This window comes from Phascolarctos cinereus, unplaced genomic scaffold (genome assembly GCF_003287225.1).
Source record: "Phascolarctos cinereus isolate Bilbo 61053 unplaced genomic scaffold, phaCin_HiC Scaffold_4;HRSCAF=312, whole genome shotgun sequence".
Lineage (NCBI taxonomy): Eukaryota > Metazoa > Chordata > Mammalia > Diprotodontia > Phascolarctidae > Phascolarctos > Phascolarctos cinereus.
Genome location: NW_027555847.1, coordinates 656267515 through 656283105, shown reverse-complemented (window position 1 = coordinate 656283105; position 15591 = coordinate 656267515). Strand labels below are relative to the sequence as shown.

Below are 15591 nucleotides of genomic sequence, written 5' to 3'. Positions count from 1 at the left end.
GTGGCCTTAGACACTTACTAGCTGTGTGACTCTGGGCAAGTCACTTAACCCTGTTTACCTCAGTTTCTGCATCTTCAAATGAGCTGGAGAAGGAAATGGAAAACCACTCCAATATCTTTGCCCAAAAAAACCCCTGAAATGGGCTCATGGAAAGTCAGACACAACTGAAATAACTCAACAAACAGATATGACTACTCAAGTACTGATATCTGAAAGACTGTGGTGATTGGGAAAGGTGGCCCAGAGCCAGAGATGGGCAAATGTTGTCCCAATTTAAAAAAAAAGGAGCGGGGGGAAGAGAATAAAGTATGCAAACTATAGGTGAGTGAACTTGTCTTTTGATTTCTCGGACAATTCTAGAATGCATCATGAATGAGATAGTTAATGCACATCTAGAAAAGATAGTTGTGCTCATAGAGAGCTATCAGAAAATCGTCAAGAATATGTAATATCAGGCTAACCTTCTTTCTTTCTTTTTTTTTTTACAAGACCTTTATTTCTCAATCTATCTTTTCACTTCCCCCACCCAGAGAATCATCTCTTATAGTAAAAAAAGAAAAAATGGGAAAAAAAATTAGCAAAATCAATCAACACGTTAGCCAAAAGTGACATTATTCAACGTTTTCTACCTATAGTTTCCTACCTTTGCAAAGAAAGAAAAAAGGAACATTGTCACATCTCTTCTTTGGGTTTGTTTGGTCACTATAATTACTCAGCATTTAGTTTAGATTTTTTCAGTTGTCCTTGTTGCTGTTCTTTCTATTTGCATAGTTGTGGTAATTGTGTATATTGTTTTCCTGGTTCTACTTAAATCAGTTTATATGTCTTCTTATGCTTCTCTATATTAATATTAATAATTTCTTACAGCACAATAATATTCCATTATATTAATTTCTCTTTCAATCAGTTGAATTTAAAAGGCATTTACTTTTTTTTTCAATTTCTTGAGGTATATCTTTTTTTTTAAGCAAGGTTTTTTAATCTATGACACATTTTCCTTATCAGAATGCTCAGTTTAAGCATGTCTTCTTCTATGCCAACATAGACAGGAGAATTATCTTCTATTGTTTCAGGATCTTGTGTTGAGCCATTCTCAATTCAGAGAAAGGAAAGCAGCACCAAGGGGTGCAGTGGCCCTGAAAGCCAGGAGGTCCGCACTCTTCTTTCTTTTTTCTGACAGGGTTGGTAAGGTGGTAGATTAGGGGTGGATATCATAGTAGATGTAGTTTGCCAACAAAGCATTTGATAAGGTATCTTGTATTATTCTTGTGGAAAAGCTGGAGAACTGTGAGCTAGATGATGATGTAACTAGATGAGTTTAGAACTGTTTGAATTACTTGACTCAAAGAGTCTTTGTTACTACTATTAGTGGTTCCATGTTTGCTTGGCAGGAAATCTTTAACATGGTGCCTTAGGGATCTGTGCTTGGACCTGTGCTGAGTGACAATTTTATCAATGACTTGGACAAAGGCATGGACATCATGTCTTCCAAAATCACAGATGACACAAAGCTGGGACAGATAGCTAACGTACTGGGTGACGGTCAAGATGAGAAGATCTTGATGGACGAAATCGTTGGGCTGAATCTACTAAAGGGACATTTACTAGAGACAAATATAAACTCCTTTACATGGGGCATCAAACAATCAATCGGTCAGTGGAGTGAGTCATCTTAGGCCGTCGAAGCTAGGATTGAGAGTATAAGTTAGAGGCTCTGAGGGTACTGAGGGTGCATGGTACACTGAATCGCTGCTGGAGGGCCAGGTCTGTCTAGCTAGTGACCAGGATGATTTGTAAATTTCCAAGGATAATGGGAAAATACTTTACACACATACCTGGACAATGCCCATCAATGGAGGTCGCATACTGTGGACTTGGTATGTAACCTCAATGTGAGTCCAGATCTGCATTTGGTCTATAGCGTGCAGGGAGTAAATAGTGTAGAATCTTGAGAATTAGAGGGACCATGTAGTCTAACCTATACCCAGGAGGTATCCTACAACATACTGAACAAGTGGCCAGTTATTCAACAAGCATTTATTAAGCACCAGCTGTGTGCTAGGAGCTGTGCTATGTGCTGGAAATACAAAGGAGGGCAAACACCAGTTCCTCCTTTCGAGGAGTTGACAGTCTGATGGCAGAGACAACAAACAAACAAATATATACAAACAAGATACAGACAAGATAAATTGGAGATAATCCCAGAGGGATTACACTAAGATTAAGGAGAAGTGGAAAAAGTTTCTCATAGAAACTTAAATTTTAGCTGGATCCTGAGGGGAGGCAGGAGCCAGAGATGAGGAGGGAGTGAATTACAGGCATTAGGGAACAGCCAGTGAAAATGCCTGGAGTTGGGAGTGTCTTGTTTGAGGAATAGCAAGGACACCAGTGTCATCGGAGTGCAGAGTAAGGTGTAAGAAGACTGGAAAGGTAAGAAGGGAGCAGATCATCCAAGGACTGCTCAAAGACCTCTGAGGAGGAGGAACCCATCACCATTTGAAAAAGCCCATTATGCTTTTACATAGCTCTAATTGTCAGGATGGAGTAAGGAAGACTGCCCCCAAAACTTCTAAGTTGTATGACCCTGGACAAGTCACTTAAACTCTCTCAGCCTCAGTTTCCTTATCTATAAAATGGGGCTGAGTACCTACCTCTATTGTTGGGAGGATCAAATGAGATGATGTAGGTAAAGCACATCTGCAACCGTGAAGTGCTATATAAATGCTAGCTGTTATTATTCTTGTTATTATTACCATGAAGTTTTTCTTGATATCAGTCTAATTTGCCTCTTTGAAATCTCCACCCATTGCTCCTACCTTCTGGAGTCACAGAAAACAAGTCTGATTCCTCTTACATATGATAGCTTTCAAATAGCTGAACAAAATTATCATGCCCTCCCCTGAGTCTTCTCTTCTTGCAGGTTCAGAATTCCCAGTTCCTGCAGCCATTCTTCATACAGCAGTAGCTCAAGGCTCTTCACCATCCTGGGTGCCCTCCTCTGGACCCTCTCCAACTTATCACTGCCCATTTTAAACTGGGGTGCCCAACTGAGCAAAAAAATCCAGATAAAGTCTGACAAAGGCAGAGTTTAGAAGGACTATCCTCTCCTTATTCTTGGAATTCCTGGACCACTTAATGGTGACCAAAATCTCATTAGCTTTTTTGGTTGCTCTACCACTGCTGACTCCTATTAATCTTGCAGTCTACTCAAACCCCCGAATCTTTTTCAAATAAGCTTCTGTCCAACAGTCTCTCCCCCTTCTCTTATTTGTGATGTTGATTATTTTTTGTACCTAAGCATAAGACTTTACATTGATCCCTATGGAATTTTATCTTATAAGTTTCAGCCCAATTCTCTAGCCTGTCAGAATCTTACTGGATTCTACTCTATCATCTACTGTGTTAGCTGTTATTCCAAGCGTCTTGTCATCTGCTAATTTATTAAGCATGCCATCCATGCCTTTATTCAGCAGCACATATGCTCTGGCTCACTCCCTGAGCACCCAACAGGCTACATTGCCTGCTCTGGGTTCCAGGGCAGTGTAAGGATTTTTGTCTGGTGTGGTGTGATGTGGTATGGTATGGTATGGTGTGGTGTGGTGTGGTGTGTGTGTGTGTGTGTACTGCCATTGTCCTAAGGCTCTACTGGTTGTATCCCCCTCCTCCCTATTTTTAGGTGCCAATAAACTGCCATTTAACACAACATCGATGAACTTTTATGTAAGGAAATTTTCAAAAATACAGCACAAACAAATACACAAGCATTTCCTCATGACACCTCAGGAGCACACTCTTTGTTCAATTCCTACATAATATTGCTCTCACCAAGCTCATGCAGCCTGGCTGATAGATGAATCCTTATGTCAGCTCTCACTGGCCTGGTCCAAGAAGATCACTCTGAAAGGTCACTCCTTGTACCTCAGGACATAGCTGCAAAATCCAGACTCTGGAACACCAGCATGCTGGAGAGTTCTTTGAACCTATTGAAACTCACATGATAGGAAGTTCTATTCCTCCACCTAAAATGGAAAAAAGACAAGCGCAGAGGCCAAGGACTGAGGTGAGGGTCACATGGCCTCAGAGGGGAGAAGTCCTCAAAGACCCTCCCCTTACAGCTTTGTCTCTCAGCAGACACTGTGATTCAGGTCAACAAGATCCCTCAGTTGAGCAGTTGAAGAGAAAGAGACAAAGATACTAGGCCAAAGGTGACAGCCTTCTTGAAGATACCCCCAATTCTGTCTACACAACCAACGGACAAAGGCCCCTCCTAGCCACATGGTTAGCAATTACAGAATGTCTATGCATGCTCCATAGTCTTTCCAAGGTAATTTCTAGAACCAGGCTCCCTAGTCTTATCCACATGGGAGATTTCCTTCAATGGAGCATACCAATGCACTTGTCAATATTCCAGTTTCCTATTACACAAATACTTAATGAAAATATTAAACAGCATAAAGAGGCACAGATTCTTGGGGCCCTCCACTGAAGACCTACTGCTACATTGACATTGAACTATTAATGACTTCTGTGAGTCCAACCATCCAGCTATCTCTGAATCCATCTAACTCTTTTATCAACTGGTCTACATCACTTTATCTTCTCCACAAGAGTAATATAATTTGTCAAAAAGCCTTGCTAAAATGTAGGCAAATTATACCTGCAGCATCCCCCTAATCTACCAATTTATTTGCAGTCCATGAGATCAGCCTGGTATGCCCTGTTCTAGATGAAGCTGTGATAGCTTTTTGTAATTACCATTTCCCTTTCTAGTGTTCTCCAATCATCTCTTCAACTCAGTCTTTCATAGTTAGACTGGGAAAGGAAAAGTGTGTAGTCACCTCAGGAATTTTCTCAATAGTCATTCTGAAGTTTAGCAAAGACCAGGCGTCCCTAAGGGTCTGGCCTTCCTGGGTTCCTATCAAGGAAAGGACCCTGAAGGGATCTCTGAACTTGCTTAGATCTGCTTTTAGTTGGAACCCAATATGGGGTCCACCACTTTTTTTTTAAAAACAAGTCCTATGATTTTGTTTACATAGGGAACTCTCAGTGAGGAAATTCTCTTCACTGAGGCAGATCAGAAACTTGCCTGAAATTTAGTCTTAGAGAGTTTCCTGGGACATTGAAGAGTGAAATGACTTGGCCATGGTCATACAGTCAGTTCATGCTGGAGTCAGAGTTAAACCCAGGTCTCCGACTCCAAGGCTATGCTATTATGTCACATCACCTCTTAAAATCCTCCACTTTACTGGGGCTTCATGAACTTGGTGGGTTCCCATAGACCTGCCAACAGGTGTCCCTGCTACTCGTTTCCTAGATCCTGTTGTTATCCTCCAACCCACTTCCTGCCACCTCATATGCCCCCTGCCCTTCCCAAGCATGAACGTTTAGGTTCTTTCCTGTGGCACAGTGAGCTCAATGGGAAAATTTTGGTCCTGGAACCGAAGTGACTGTACTCCCACGTAAGTTTCTGTGTTCCCAAAAGGGGTAGGGGGAAGATGGGCAGAGGTTCCTATTCCACTGGACCCCCCAAAAGTTATAGGATTGTGAAAAGAATCTTGGACTGGATTGATGACCCCAGTCATCCTTTACCCAGGTCTGTGGTGGTTACGTGGGGCAGTTCCCACAGCCAGCCCAGTCTCCTAGGGTATCTCAAACTCATCACTCCTGGAACTCCCAACCCTAGCCACTCCCCAGACCTTTGAATCCCAAACCTAGGAACCTAAGGACAGTGATTTTTCCTTGTCCCGAGCCTAGGCACTTCACCTTCAGATCTCAAGAAATTCCCCAAACCTGAGAAACTGTTGGACCCAGGGAGCCAAGAACAGCCCTAATCCCTGTGACCTTCTGAACCTTGTCAATGATCATGTTTTCCCTTTCCTGTAGTTATGGGACTCATGTCCTCCATTTCTTTCCCTAAGACATATCTAAAGAGAAATGGGCCATGACTTTGGTATCTAAAGTCCTCAGGGAGGGGAGAAGGGTCTAGGGCAGAATGGCATTTAGGGGACTTAAGGACTCAAGACCTTCACTCCTAGGATGAAGGATGGATTACTTGTCCCTTCTTACTCTGCCTCCATCATCCTTTTCCTGAATAGGAGATGAGACACTGCTGAAAGAATCAGGGGGAGGCCCATACCCAGCTGGAAGGACCCTGAGCCTCAAGTGCCAAGTGTCTGGCTTTCAGTTTAACACAAGCAGACTAGGCTGGTACCTATGGGCCCCTGGGCGTGCCCCATTGTGGCTGACTAGTCTTGATAGCACATTTTCAGAAGCCAGAGAAGACCGTATCACCTCTAGCATGGATGATACCACCGGCCAGATTTTTCTCCAGATTAAGGACCTTAGTCTTGCGGACTCCGGCTACTATCATTGCCTAAGAAGGGTGGGTAATGGAGGTGATACAGACAAGTTGACCTTTGGTTCTGGGACAAATGTGGCTGTGGAGCCTGCCTGGTGCGTATTCCTAGGTCACATAGTGCTGGTGCTTAGACTAGAACCAAGATCCTTCATTTCTCAGGCCTTTCTCTCTACCACATTGTGCTCTGTGAACATGCGCAACTAGCACACCCACTCTGGGCAGTAATCTCTGGGGACGGATTGTGGTAGTGATTGAGGGCCTTTGAGTTCTCCTCATAATAAGGCGAATGGACTTGGGACACTCAGATGTGAAGCCCAGAGACCTGTCAGCCCCAGTAAAAAACAGGAGTGAGGGGAAGTTGTGAGGGAGAAAAGGGGCTGTGGTCTGGGGGCAGCACAGGCATGTGAGCTGGAGATGTGAGAGCCAGCCTTGGGCTGGGGCCAGGAAGCTGAGGCTGAGGTCTAGTTTTCAAAGTTATTTGATCACATGAACTCACTTCTCACACATGGGATCCAGGTGAGAGAAGGGTGGGAAACAAGGTTGGGGTTTATTTTTCACAGTTACTTGGTTTCATGTATTTGCTCCCCACACAAGAGCTGAGAGTGGGGCCAGGAAGTGGATGAGGTTTGCTTTTTACTGTTATTTGGTCACATACGTGCCTTCCCACAGCTGGATCTGGGTTGCAGGCTGGCAGGGTGCTCTGTGGGGGCCAGCTGAGTCACAGGAAGTCATGGTTTTATTGCAGAACCTCAGGCCCCTCTGTCACCCAGTGTGTTCCTGGTGAGGAATCAGGATGCTGTGGCCTGCCTGGTCAGTGACTTCTACCCCAAGGAACTCCATGTGTCCCTGGCATCCCTTGGGGACTTAGTCTCATCCCAGGCCCTCATTGTGGCTCCCACAGCCCATGGCACCTACAGTGCCATTCAGATTGGCAGGGTTGGTGAGAATGACTCAGTAACCTGCTCAGTGCAGCACCTTGGGAAAGAGACCCTTGTGTCCTACCAGCCAGGTATGAGCAGTCCCTGCCTCAGCATGGGGTGGAGCGGGGTAGTGGGTGGGTACCAAGAAGGGGCATCTTATGCTTTGGAAGTGCTTTCCAGATCACTGAGGGACAGAAACAGAGGCAGGAGCAGGAACTGGGGGAAAATGCTATAGAGTGAAGAGGAGGTTCCTCATTGGGGAAGAGGGGCCTACTGGGGCTAGGGGTCTTTGGGTAGAAAGGACTATTCCGGACCAGTGTTTCTTGACTGGGAGTGGGGGAGAGGAATCCATAAATAGGGGATGGGCTTCCTAGGATAGATGAGGGGGGAGCCTGGCTGATGAAGGGTGTTCTGACCTATAGAGGGAAATCCTGGGCTGGGGAGGAAAGTCCTGAGCTCACTGAATCCCAAGGCTATGGCTGATTATATCTTTCTGCCTTCAGACACTGGGATCACTCCTCAGTTGGAACCATCTTGCCATGACCAGGAACTCGCAGGTGAGTTAAAAGTGAAAGATGAAATGGCAGAGATAATGAGATTAAGCTTAAGCAACATGATCAGAATGGAGACAATTCTACCAGTCCCATAGTCTCCATGTCTCCCCCTCTGATAATGTGATACCACAGGGTTCCTCATGGCCACAATCAACACAGAGCAATTGTAGATCTGTGAAAACCTAAACAGCTTTGGTATGTGACAGTTCAGGACTCAGAACATATGCAGAAGGGCTCGGTGTGAATTGGATTGGAGAGAGTGATGGCCTAGATCTTCAGACGATATGAAGATCCAAAGTTCAGGGAACATGTGAGTCCAGGGCTCAGGGTGAGGAGGAGCTCATTTCTATTTTCCCTGGCCTCCTCAGCTGCTCTCATCCCTGGGTGGGTACAACCTTCTCCCTTCTCTGCTTCTGGTTTTGGGATGCTGACCTGAATTAACTTCATTAATTACAGATTTATGCTATAGAACCTCAGTTGGGCCCTAGCTCTGAATTTATATTTATTCAACTCTTCTTTCATCAACATAGTGGATAGAGAACAGACCTTCAAGTTAGGCAAAGCCGAATTTAAATTCTATCCCTAATACATACTGCTTGTGTGCCCCTGGGCACGTTATTGCTCTAGGCTGCTCTCTAAGATAATTTGCAGAGAAAGCACAAACCTGAAAACAAAACAAAACAAAACAAAAACAAAAACAGAAAGTACAAACCTGCATTGGTGGAGGGAGTTACATGCAAGATTTCTCCTCTGTCCCCTTTGCTATCTTTATTCCCTATAGTAATAGTTCCAAACTCGCTCTTCTCCTCTACATCTTGGCATTTGATTTCCCTAAGGAGCCTAAGGCCCTCTTATGTGACCGGTCTCCCTCCTGCTCCTCTGTCTCACGCTCATGCCTTTTCAGCTTCATCATTTACTTCCGCTCTGTGCCCAAAGAATAATATTTGCTAACCTGTATTCAGCACTTTAAGGTCTACAAATCACTACATACACCACCTTATTTGAGCCTCATAAGTGCCATGGTGAGGGAGATACTGGAGTTATTGCCTCCTCCCCCTTCTTATAAATGAGGATACTGAATTTCAGAGAGATTTAGAGATTTGTCCATCATTACACATTTGGTAAGAAGGGCAGCCAATGGCTCAATGGATAGAGTACTGGGCCTGGAATCAGCAACACCTTAGTTCAAATCCAGCCTCAGACACTTCCCAACCATGTGACCCTGGGCAAGTCACTGAACCTCTGATTGCCTGACAAAATGGGTCCACTAGAGAAGGAAATGGCAAATCACTCCAGTATCCTTCCCAAGAAAACCCTGAATGGGGTCACGAAGGGTTGGGCATGACTGCAATGACAGAATAACAACAACCACACACAGTTGGTAGATGTTAGAGGCTGGATTCTAAGCTGCAGTTGGCTCTTCATTTCAGGAAAGTCATTTCGTTGATTGTTGAGAACAAGCTTGAGTGGTGAAAAGCCTCGGGCAGGGAGACCCAAATAGAAGGCTTCCTAATAGTCTTTCTTGACTCTAAGTCTAGCACTCTTTCTAATTCATCACACTGACCATGAGGAATCCCTAGTGCAGTCTTTGCCATTGAGCCTATCTCCCACTGCCTCCTCCAGGGCCTTGCTCCATCTCCAATGTCTCCTTTACTCCTAGTTCCTTCCCTCTGATGATGAACTTGGGTCTTCCCTAATCCCTTTACCGTAATTACCCACCCAGTTATGTGACAACACTTCTCTCCTCTTCATTGCTAAAATTCTAGGAGTTGTCATCACTAACTCTAGTCACTTTCTCCCCAAGCCCTTCCCATCTGTTTTCCACACTCCTCCCTCTGCACAGTGAGTTCTCTCAGTGCCTTCCTAACCACCAAATCCAGAAGCCTCTTTCAGTCTCTTTGATCTGTCTGCAGCTTTTTGCGCAGATTATCACCTATGACTGAACACCTTCTCCTCCACTGTCCTCCAGAAACATTGTATTATCTTTATTTTCACTTCCCTTTCTAACTGCTCCTTCTCTGTCTTCCTCTCTTGACCCTTTTTAGTGTGGATAATCCTCAAGGGCCAGTCCTGGACTTTCTTCTTTTCTCTTTCCTTTGTCAATCTTGTTCACTCTCTTGGCTTCACTACCAAGTCTCTCCTGATGACTCACAATCTATATCTCCAGGCCTTTAGCTCTCTTATGAGTCTCCAAACCACACCTCCAAATGCCTTCAGAACACGTCTACCTGCATAGCCCACTGGCCCCTCAAATTTAACATGTCTCAAATGGAACTTATTTTTTTCCTCCTATTTTTGACATTTCCCCTTGTTCTGCTGCTATTCAGTTCACCCCTTCTCCTATGTTGTATCTTTGGGGTGATTGTTGATTCTTCAGCTCTCTTCAGTCTTATATTGTCTGCACCTCTTTATTCTTATTGTCATCTTACTAGTAAAGGCCCTAATTATCATTTTCCTGGATTGTCGAGATATTCCCCTGGTATGTTTTCCCACTTCTACTCTCTCTTCCTCATCACAATACAATCGCCAGATTAATCTTCCATATATATGGAAGATTTTACACACACACACACACACACACACACACACACACACACACACACACACGTAGTCATTTCCTTCCTCTGTTCAGAAATTGCTAGTGGCTTCTTTTGGTCTGTCACATAATTTCCAAACTCTGTTGTTTGGCGTTCAAGGCCTTCCACCATCTAATGCCACCCTGATCTTATTTTACTCTCTTCCATATAGTCTAAGCTCTCATCAGTGTGACCTCCTCATGGCCCACTGAACATAGCATCTCGCTGTTCACGTCCTTGCATTTCCTCAGGTTTTTCCATTTGTGTTCAATAACCTCTCAATGGTGCCCCTCTTGGTTTAGTGAATTCTTGCCCATCCTTTTAATTCAAATTCAGATTCTACCTTGTCCATTAATCCTTCCTTGAAGCACCTGTTTCATAGTGAGTTTCCCCGCCCCCCTGACTTCAGATAGCAGATTGTTTTGCACCTCTCTAATGTCCTTGTATAATATTGTATATTATAATTAACTGTGTTTGTGGCCTGTTGTTGTGGCTGTTGTTGTTTGTTCTTTGTCCTCAAAGAGGACCATGACCTCAGCGGGATGATGACATGACTTGCAATTTACTTTGCTTTGAGTGAGGGAGGGTTTTGCAAGGTCACCAGCCTCACTTTCTCCTCCAGAGCCATCTGGGTCCAATGGCCAGATATTCATCAGGATGACTGGACATGGCCCAGGATGCAATGGGAGACCCTGGCCCTTTTAAGCTGAGGTCTTTTCAGGTTCTCACTTTGAGTAAAGTAGCACCCATTCAATGAATAAGCCTCTGTAAGAAGTGAATCAAGGGATGGCCCCTTTAATAATAATAATAAAAAAACAAACTAGGAGAGGAAGACCCTCAGGGCTGCTGGCCAAAAAGAGAAACAGTTTGTGCCTTATGCCTGTACTGGACGGCCAGCTTTGTCAATGTGGGTACTGTGTATCACTAAAACATCGTATCTCCTTCAACACATAACATAGTATTGGTGTACATTTTAGTAAATATAAGTTCAACAAAGAGATGAATGGAATAATGAAGACATGAAGCAAGATACCTGTGGTATCTTCCTAGTGGATGAGAAGAAGAATAAGCCAAATTTTAGAGCATGTGATAGTCTCAAGCTCAGGGTATGTAGTAACCCAGGAACTAGAATGCATGATCACCTGGGGGAAAGGGTGCAGTAACTCATGTTCAATGTTTGTGATAACCCAGGACAAAACATTGGAATAACCAAGAGGCCAAAGTATTCAGGCTCAGTGTGCGTGATAACCCATTGCTGAGAGAATGTGATGTCTTAGGATTCAGTGCCTGGGATGAGTCATTGTTTAGGGTCTGATTTCCCTTGGACTCAGCTTCTGAGATTTCTCTGGGTTCAGTGTGTTTGATAGCTCAAAACTAAGGGTCCATATAATGAAACAACACTTAAAACATGCTGGGGGGAAGTGTATGTGAATACCCAGCATATTTATTCTCTAGAGGTAGCTGACAACGTGGGCTTATTTTCCTCAGATTATAAGGCCCCATCATTGACTCCTAATTAAGCTCAAAGATACCTTGCTCCCCTGACCCTGACCTTTCTCTCTTATAGCAGGAGAACCAGGACCTGAGCAAGGGAACCAGACGCTCCTTGGACTGCTGGGCTTGAGAATGTTATTGATGAAGACTGTGGCTATCAGCATCCTGTTCACCACCATGGTCTTGATCTTTTGATCTTCCCATCCCATGAAATTATCCCATTAATCCTTGTCTGTTATCTGCTCCTGCATATTTCCATCCAGCTGTCCTCCCCAATCCCCACCCCTACTCAGCTTTTTTTCTCAATCTTCTCTCTGTCCCTTCATCTCCTCCACCCTAACCTCACAATCTCATGCCTATTGCCCTAGGCATTTCATAGTCTCTCTGCCTTCATCCCCTCTGATCCCTTAGATTTTTCTTTATTTTCCAAGTTTCCTCTCTTACCTATTATTCTTTCCATTTCTATGATGTCCCTTCTGTGGGTGGAGAAGGGGAATGAACAGAAGGGAACAAGCTGCCTCCAGATGATTTTGACCTCTGACTCCCTGACTCTTGACTTCTGACCTTTGCTTCTGCAGAAGCCTGGGAAACAAAGTTTTGGGGGCCACCATTTGGACCCTGCCATGACCATTTGAGCCCCAGAATGATCCCAGTCACATTCCTTCCCTCCTAAGATTCAGAAGTCAGTCCTCATTCTGTGTCTCCTGAAATAGTCAGGGTATTCCTTTCTTTGGAGTTCGGGATATGGAAGTGGGAGTGGAAGGGGCAGATAATCATATCCCAAATTTCCCACGTTTCCATAGCTTGGGCAGGAGCAGCAGTTCCCACTACTACCTTTCTCCTATATGAGGCTTATTTTGGGGGTACACACCAGGTTGCAACCTCTAGTTCATGTTCCTGGGATTATGGCTTGGAGTGGGCTGCTTGGAGTCAGTAGGGGCCATGTACCGTGATAGAAATTAGGCTGTGAAGGTTGGGGACCCATGGAGTAGAAAATCAGCCTCATTGTCTTCCCATGCTTAGCTTCTCTTACTATGTCCCTGGGGAGGTCATATCCTTCATTCTTATGGTTGAGGAAGGCATCACATGGGGGAGGGGTCTTAATTTCCATCAGGATAAACCTGAGTCAGATGTAGAGAGGAACTTCCTGGTGCAAGATCTCCTTGAGTCCCTAATGCTATCTATGTCCTGTCCCCGAGGCTATTCCTGGGATAAGGGGCATAAGGATACTTTAGGACACAACTCAGAGCCTAGATTTCCTCTGAGATGCAGCTGAATCTAATTAGAGTCCTCTGCACCCTCAAATATCAAATATTAGTGTTGTGTGAACCACTGTTTCCCTAGTAAGAGAGGAAATGGAAGAAGGGCCCAGGGAGCACACATTTCTAGAAGGAATCCAGGAGGCCCAAGGGGTCTAGACAGGGAGAAACTGAGTAGGAGATAAGGACAGATGGCCAAGAATGGGAATGGATAGGACAATCCCTCAGGCTGTGGGAGAAAAGAACAAAGTAATGACTTGGGGTCCTGGAGTTGAACCTAGCCTCAAATATGGACGCTCTCTTGGAAGGAAACAAGCATTTATTAAGTGATTAGTATGTGCCAGGAACCATACCAAACTCTGGAGATACAAATACAAGAAAGAAGAAAGACAGTGCCTGCCCTCAAGGAGTTTACATTCTAATGGGAGAAAACAACACCCAAAGGGAGCTAAAAAGAGGGAAAAGGAAAGGATGAAGACATTCAAGCTATGTGCCAGGCATTCTGCTAAACATTTTACAAATATTACAACCTGGGAAGTAGGTGCTATTGTCATCTCCATTTTATGGATGAGGAAACTGAGGCAAAGAGATGCTAAGTGACTTGCCCAGGGCCATCCAGGATCAGAAGTCAGATTTGGAACTCAAGAATTCCTGACTCCAGCCCCTGTTCTCTATGCCCTGCACTACCTAGTCCTCCCAAGCCTTGTTCTCCCTGTTTCTAGCTGGGGTCAATAAGTCCTTCATCCTGGTACCGCTGCTTGAGAATGACATCTTTAGCATCTCAATACAGAACCACTTGCTTTCATAGCCAGACTCCAAGGGTTTAGCCAGACTCCAAGGTAAGGTCCTTGCTTAAAACAGTTGTCAGAGTTGGCAAGATCATGTGCAGTGGCCAGAGAGAAGGTTCAGAAAGAACGGCAGTCAGGAGGACATGACCCACCCCCTCCCTCTAAAGCCAAAATGGCTCAATATGGCCCTGGTAGGTCACACAAGAACTATGGGATCTGTGAGATAAATCCCATCGTGGGATCGAGAAGGATGCCCCACTGAGCCTGAGGGCATAGGTCGATGGATCCATAAAGATAGGAACCTATAGGGACTAAACAATGGAAAGGAGACTGTCCCCTGGCTGCTCTTACTGTAATAAAGAAGCAAGAGAGGAAATAGACTGCCTTTGCTAGGATATAAAGGAGGAAAGGGTGACAGGAGCTTGCTCTGGGCTGTCTGTAGGCTGGGTGCCCCCCCCCCACCCCAAACCCTCCTGAAGCTGGGTCTTCTAGAGCTGAGTTTGGGGAACCATAGGATTTGGAAGGTAAGATCAACGGACAGTGTGTGGTGGATGGGTGGTCAGCCAAAGGCAAGGCCCCTTGGAAACTCCAATCTTTCATCCACTCTGCTGCCAAAGTGATTTTCACAAATGCATGTCTGACTTTGACCTTCCCACCTCCCAACTCAATAAACCCCAGTGGCTCCTTATGACCTCCAGGATCAAATATAAAATGCTCCTTTTGGCATTTACAGACCTTCACAACTTAAACACTTTCTACCTTTCCAGTCTTTTTACCTTTACTCCCCTAAATGTATTCTATATTCCAGAGACAATGGTCTTCACGCACTCCATCCCACTTCCCTTTTCCACATCCTTTTACTGGCTGTCCCCTATGTCTGGAATACCCTCTTTTCTTGCCTTCACCTCTTGTCTTCCTTGGCCTACTGTAAGACTCATCTCAAATCCCTACAAAACGCCTTTTCCTGTCCTCCCCAGCCCTTCCCTTTATTGCAAATGCCTTCTTTCTGAAATTGCTTTCCATTTACATGGCATACAATAAAGTTGTTTGCATGTTGTCTTCTCCATTAGAATGTGAGCTCCTCGAGGGCCGGGACTGTGTTTTGGCCTTTTTCTGTATCCTTGGTGCTTAGCACAGTTCCACGCATATAGTCAATACTTAATAAATGACTTAGTAATTGACTGACTGAATGGAAACTCCCCACAAGCACCCTGGGCTGGAGGAAGGGGTGCTCCATTTAGTAGTTTGGGTACAGACCTTTCACAACTCCTTTTCCTTAAGGGAATGGGAAGAAGCCCACCTAGTTGTCATACCTAATCCAGCCTGTAAGGTGGGGTAGGTACCAGTCTAAGAGTCAAAGTCAGTGCAATGTTCTTCTGAGGAAATGGATCAGTTACAAACCATATTCTTTCAGTGGTCTTGGGAGATGCTTCTCAAATGGCTTCTTTGGCCACTGGACAACTGTGCTTGTTAAATTAACCTTATTGACAGTGAGTTGAAGCACTGACCACTTGAGAGTCCTGACCACTAATCCCTTGATGCCATTGTAGGTTCAGCTAATTACTTAAGTGGGGCCCCAGCAAGGGGATACCTCTGTTCCAGTGGGTAGATACATTATTGTAGTTCAATGGCTTCCAAAGGA

At 44.6% G+C, this 15591-nt stretch overlaps 1 protein-coding gene and 1 gene segment (V, D, J or C); both read left to right on the top strand.

Moving 5' to 3' along the window:
- LOC110214269 (Ig heavy chain Mem5-like) overlaps positions 1-15130 on the top strand; it is a gene marked incomplete at its 5' end in the record, with an annotated part of 47372 nt that extends 32242 nt beyond the window's left edge. Inside the window, 4 exon segments of the mRNA XM_078151807.1 lie at positions 5412-5459; positions 6096-7367; positions 7782-7835; positions 11976-15130. Of these exon segments, the coding sequence (XP_078007933.1) occupies positions 5412-5459; positions 6096-6562 (515 nt within the window).
- LOC144454137 (T cell receptor delta constant-like) lies at positions 6645-12097 on the top strand. The segment is given in 4 exon segments: positions 6645-6705; positions 7104-7367; positions 7782-7835; positions 11976-12097. Coding segments are annotated over 4 exon segments (501 nt in total).
- Positions 15131-15591: the final 461 nt, after the last annotated feature.